This window comes from Rosa rugosa, chromosome 5 (genome assembly GCF_958449725.1).
Source record: "Rosa rugosa chromosome 5, drRosRugo1.1, whole genome shotgun sequence".
In the NCBI taxonomy this organism is placed as follows: Eukaryota; Viridiplantae; Streptophyta; class Magnoliopsida; order Rosales; family Rosaceae; genus Rosa; species Rosa rugosa.
In genome coordinates this window covers 26,722,091-26,728,413 of record NC_084824.1, presented here as the reverse complement: position 1 = coordinate 26,728,413, position 6,323 = coordinate 26,722,091, and the positions used below count along the sequence as shown (strand labels likewise).

Below are 6,323 nucleotides of genomic sequence, written 5' to 3'. Positions count from 1 at the left end.
CATTTTAATCATATACCTTGCAAGTTTTTGCCTCAATTTTGAGGTTCTTAGCAGCATGCTATGTAGAATGCTAAGGTCCCGTTTGGATAGCAGGAAATCATGGTATGAAATAAGAATTAATTTCATTTTCCATGTAGAGGTACCGTGAATTAATTTCATTTTCGTTTGGCTGTAATTAGAGATTAGAAAGGAAATAAAGAATGAGACTTGACTGGAAATTGACTCCCTCATAAAGCCTGAATTGAATTACCTAATAAGGGGTGATATTCTAATTTCATTTCCCACCATCAAAGGCAAAATTACATAAATTATCCCTCTAAAAAGTTTATATTCTCTCACCAACATTTCTTATAAGTTAATGTCATATTTTTACTTTAATTAGTAAAATGGTGTTATTGAAAATTATAATTTTATATTTCATTCTTATGACTTACCAAACACTACCATAGGAATGAAAAATAAATTTCATAATTTAATTTTCAGTAATGTTCCAAACACCCACATGAAAATACCAAAACCTATTCCATTCCATATCAGTTTGGAAAAGAAAATAAATCATTTTCCTATTTTGACATTCCTGCCAACCAAACGGGGCCTAAAAAACTAGACATGAAATCAGTTCAGTAATGAAAATGTATTAAGCTCTTGGGTAAAATCCTCAAATGGTACCCAAACAATTACGAAATGCACTTTTTGGTACCTACAAATTTTCAGAGAGTCTAGTAGTACCTGTAGTATCTCTCCATTAACCCTTTTAGTACTTCCGTCAATTATTCCGTTAAAGTAGGGATAAAATTGTAAAAACCTTTTTTTTTTTACAATTTTTTTATAAAACTAAATTAAACTTGGTTTAAAAAAAAAAAGAGCTAGAATTGAATTTAATTAGTGAATATCTACATTTACCATTTACTTACTACTTCCATTGGTTAATCCTATTAATTGTTTGAGAAAAAATTATCTCATTAGTTGACCAAATGAATATATATTAATTTTTATAAAAAATAACTAAACACAAACAAAATACTTAAATTAATTACCCCAAGTAACCCGAGAATAGGGAAGAACGGATTGGGTATTATTTTTATTTTTTATGTGTCAAATTACTTTTTAATTATAGACCTTCAATATATTATAATACTATAATTCTATAAATGAATGAAAATACTATTTTACCCTTGTTATTTTACTCACATGAGTCTCACATGGCCGCAACGTAGGCATTTTTAACGGAATAATGGACGGAGGTACCATAGGGGCTAACGGAGGAATAGTGTAGGTACCACTAGACTCTCTAAAAATTTATAGGTACTAAAAAGTGCATTTGGTAATAATTCGGGTACTGTTTGAAGATTTTACCCTAAGCTCTTACATGAGTGAAACGGATCGCATGGTTTTTGTTCTCTCTTTGGTTTGGTTTTGTCAAATTAGCACAACAAACAACAGAAAAGGCTTGACCAAGTTGCAAACATGCAACCTCCAACGTGGCAACACTCCCAATTAAGTTCAGGTATCGTGTCGCTCTCTCACACTCTCATTCATACACATGAAAACAAAATGACTGCCACCACCACAGTCCATTGTCATCACTCCATAACGTACTCCATACCCACTCAGGCGCCAAAATCCAAGCCGATAAGAACATCGGTGATGATCGTGTTCTAAAGAAGACAAAATTCCCAAAATTTAAATTCTCATGGGTTTTGTCTTATAACCCAAATTTTCTGAAATTCATGGAACTATTGTTATTGGGCAGAGATTGTTATCCATCAAATACTATACTCCCAAGTAGAAAGAGAAAACCATGTGAAATGGATTTCAATTAAGTTTATAAAAACACGAAAGAAAACTCACAACAATATGCAAACAAGAGGAATAGTATTGATTTATTGCTCCCGTCCGACCAATCACTCAGAACCCTTTGAAAACAGATTAACTATGCATGTTTGGTACAACTAAAATCAAAGTACCATTCTTCATATCTCTGATTTTAACGAAATTAGAGTGTTAGAAATGTTTGGCAAAAAAGTACCAAAATGTTTAGAAAATTTACTTCCTGAGTTACATGCAAAAAAACTTAATAGTTAACATGTCTATACTTTTAACTCTTTTTGTTTGAATAAAATGATGTGACGTACGTGTCTGATAACAAGACCGTCCACAATTCAGTCCGGCCCTTTGGCCGTACACGTTGAGTCTCTGACGCATCGTTTTCCCCAGCTAATGAGAATATTGGCAACGACGCGGCACACCGTTTGCGTTGAAGGGGCTGCGCCCCACCAAACCCGACCTTCTTAATTTGCGTGTCCAAACACCCTCCCATTTCCAACATAAACCCCCCCACTCACTCAGTCCTATATAACCCTAACCGCTTCCCCTTTCATCCTCATCACCAACAACTTTCAGTTTCATTCTCTCCTTCCTCTCAAACAATCAATGGCTTTGATAAAATCACTGGCGGCGAGGCTCGCAGCCGCGACGGTCCTGATCTCGCTCCTCTTTGCGGTGTCGCACGGCTACGGTGGCATAGTCGGCGGAAGGAGGCCGGTCGAGGACGTGAAGACGAACAAGGAGGTGCAGGAGCTGGGGAGGTTCTCGGTGGAGGAGTACAATCGCATGCAGAGGAAGAGCTTACGGAGCAACGGCGGCGGAGAGCTTCAGTTCAGGGAGGTGGTGGAGGCGCAGACTCAGGTGGTTTCGGGGATCAAGTACTATCTCAAGGTCTCCACCGTCAGGAATGGAGGAGCTCCTTTGTTGTTTGATTCCCAGGTTGTCGTCAAGCCGTGGCTCCGCTCCAAGCGATTGCTCAACTTTGCGCCTCACAATTAATTAATCAAGTTTTCGAACTAAGGGGTGTGATCTACTCTAATTTCTGTGTTAATGATAATAGGTGGTGTTCTTTACTAATCTAGTTGCATCTGATGGTTCTGGGGGTACTGTGTGATATTCTGTCTGGATCTATAACGCAGTTCTTGTTGGAATGAATAAATGAATAGCTCCTCGATCTCTGCTGCCTTATTTTTCGTGTTCTAACCAAGTTTGTTTCTGCTGGAAAGTTGGGATTTGCTAGTAAAATGTTTGGTCGTGATTTGAAGTTCAAGCAAATTAGAGATCACTCAATTGAGGAGGTGATGCATTGCTCGAGTTAAAAGTTGGAGATCTGCAGAGGGGTTTCTGATGTCGTGCATTAGAATTCTGTTTGGGTAGAAGTAAAATAAAAGGAAAAAAGGAATGACAAGAGCAGAAACTATTAATAAAAATGAAAATAATAATTGGCATAGTGGACTTGTTCTCATGCATCTTACAAAATACAAATGAAAAAAAAATAAATAAATAAAGAAATAAACCTAGACGATCCTACTTATATTAAGAAAGTGGGAAAATTTTACAAACAGTATCCGAACTAAGGCTCACTCTTAACTTCAGTACCCGACTATGTAAAACTATCACTTTGGTACCTCAAGTTTAAAGCCCAACCCAAGAATGGTACACGCCGTCAATAACGGCGTTAAGTCTCAAGCCACGTGGCAAATCATGAGGGGTATTTTGGTCACTAGATGTGTTAACCCAGATTTTTTTTTTATTCATACCAACTTGATTTCTCTCCCTCACTTCTCTCTCTCTCTCTCTGTAACAGGTGAGATATCCTCTCACCCATAATTGCTCCTTGTTTGTCTGATCATACGGAAGGAAGGAGGGAGAGGAAGATTGAATGTTGAATTGGTTAATAGGTATTGGATTAGCTCGAGATGCATCAAATTGCAAACCCAGACCGACTCTAACATCGACTCGTTTTCGTTCCGACGAGGAACCGAAGATTTCTTCACTCTCCGATCACCGCCGAAGTCGCACCGGCGTCGTTAGCTTCCTCGAGGCGGCACGAAGCGAAGCTCGGTCCTCCCTTCTCCGAACTAGCAGCGACGATGGCAGGACAAAGCCCGAAAGCTTCTCGGGTTTTCTGGCATATTTTCCTACACTAGCCACTGCTGCAAGTGAGACCGGTGGCGGTAGCTTCGTCTTGGCAAGGTGAAGAAGCCTATGGTACCTTCTTGTCCATCTGTCAAATTGGGAGAGAGAATCGAAGAGGAGAAGATGTTTGGTTTTGCTGCAAATTTCCATGTTTTCCGGCTACGGTTTGGTTTCAACTCACTGTGGTTAGAAGAAATTGGAATTTTGGAGTTACTGAACCACCGTGGTTCACTGTTCAAGTTCAAGTTCAAGTAGAGCAAAGCCTCTTCAATCCAAACTGTTACAAATTAATCGGAGGTGAAGAAATTGGAGGAGAGGTGAGTAAGTGAGTAGTGCGGCGTGGAAACACAATAGCAAGAGGTGATTGTGGTGGTGGAGAGGCGGCGAACAAGCGACGAGGAAGAGAAGCAGGCAGCCGGAGACGACAAAGATTAGCGGGAAGATGTATGTGGTGGCGGTAGCGGGCAGTGCAAACTTCCTCATGAACTTGCAGAGCTGTCAAGAGCATCCAGACCCATGATTCTGAAATCCATTCTTCTCTTCCTGGTTAATGGAATGTTTGCTTGATTGGTTTTGAGAGCTCTTGTATGTTCGAGTGCTTTGGAATTTTCCAATCACAAGCTAACAAAACCCAGATGAAGGACACGAGGAGGAGAAGGAGGGATATGTAGAAGAGAAAGTTTGGGTAACGAAATAACTAAAATGCCCCTCTAAATATAGCACGTGGATTGTTAGTTAACGCCGTCCATGACGGCGTGTACCATTATTGGGTCCTTCAAACATGAGGTACCAAAGTGATAGTTTTGCATAGTCGAGTACTGAAGTTAAGAGTGGGCCTTAATTCGGGTACTGCTTGTATATTTTTCTCTAAGAAAGTTGTATAACGTAAAATTTTTCTCGTTTTCACATATGTTTTTTTCGATAAAAATGCTAACTTTGTTGATAATGTGATAACAATATAAAGAGATCTTCATCTGTAAAAATAATCTCACACACGATGTTACATTTGTAGTAGAATTTAACTAGTAGGAAATAAAATTAAAATAAAAGCTAATCCCTATACTTCAATCTAACTATGTGGTCACAGTTTTGAATAAAGAACCTAGCCGCATAAACGTGAGAGAGAGGAAAAATCCCTAGCTCACAAAACTTATCGCGGACTGCATGGAGGACATTGATGAAATGGTTGTTCGTCTGGCTGCATTCCTGGGACTGGCAGATGTACGCCGGCCGGTGAACTTGCGGCCTACTCGTGGAGAAGGACTGCGTCGCTCTCAGACATATCTTGTTGGAAAATTGTTGACTGCAAGAGCTTTCAATAAGCGGTCTTTTATGGGGATGTTCCGGCGAGCATGGCGGTTAAATGGCAGCTACACCATTGAGGAGCATGATGACTGATTTCTCTTTACCTTGTCAGACCCAAATGATCGTAACCTGATTCTCCGAGGTGGTCCGTGGGGTTTTGATAGAGCTCCAGTGGTGCTGGCACCATATGATGGTGTTGGAGCGATCAAGGATGTCCCACTTACCATCCTAGCCTTCTGGATCAAGGTGCGGGAATTGCCGCTAGATTTCCATACTGATCGCTGTATCCGAAGGATTGGCAGTGCAATGGGTCGTTATGTTCAAAAGAACACAACGGAGTTTGATGCAGGGAGAATCCAGATCCGAGTTGAACTGGATCTGATGCAACCTATCATCTTCAGGCGTAGTTTTACGGTGGACGATGGTATTGATGTGGATTTGGATTTCTTTTTCGAGAATCTCATGGCGGGTGTAGGGATTGCGGACTTGTCACTCATGTAGGCTTACCCTGCTCTGGAACTCCACTGCTGGAGGAGGTGCGAACTGACTCTTCTCCAGCACGTCGAAATCTGGAGCGTGCTCTGAATTGAGTGGATGTGACACCTCATATTGGACCGGTGTTGGTCTCTGGAACACAAACTATTCTCCAATCCGGTTTGGAGATATTTTTGTCGGCTGCTAAGCCTAAGGTGAGGAAGGAAATACGCTGGCAGTCTTCTACTGGTAGTGGAGAGGGCAGCTCAGATGTGCAGACAAAATAAAATATTGATGTGTTGGTGTGTGGTAGTGTGCCAGGGTCTCATGGCTCGGATCAAGGTGCAGTTGGGATTGATAGCTCGGCAGATCAGATACCAAGCAATGTAGTGACTTCTCATAGCTGTGGAATGTGTAGAAAGCGTGTGGAGGAGGATAGGATCTCTCCAAAGAAGATGAGACTAAGTTTGGCAGTTAGCAGAACAAATCTGGATGTCATGACAATAGGTTTATGCAATGTGAAACCGGTCAAGGAGGAGTAGAAGAATAGGGGTAGGCCGAAAGGTGCCAAAAACAAG

General features: G+C 40.7%; 1 protein-coding gene across 1 annotated transcript; it reads left to right on the top strand.

Moving 5' to 3' along the window:
• The first annotated feature begins 2,344 nt into the window (after positions 1–2,344).
• LOC133712805 (cysteine proteinase inhibitor B) lies at positions 2,345–3,273 on the top strand. Its single transcript, XM_062138915.1, has one exon. It carries the CDS (start codon positions 2,434–2,436, stop codon positions 2,824–2,826), a length of 393 nt encoding a protein of 130 aa, XP_061994899.1. The 5' UTR covers positions 2,345–2,433; the 3' UTR covers positions 2,827–3,273.
• The last annotated feature ends 3,050 nt before the right edge of the window (positions 3,274–6,323 follow it).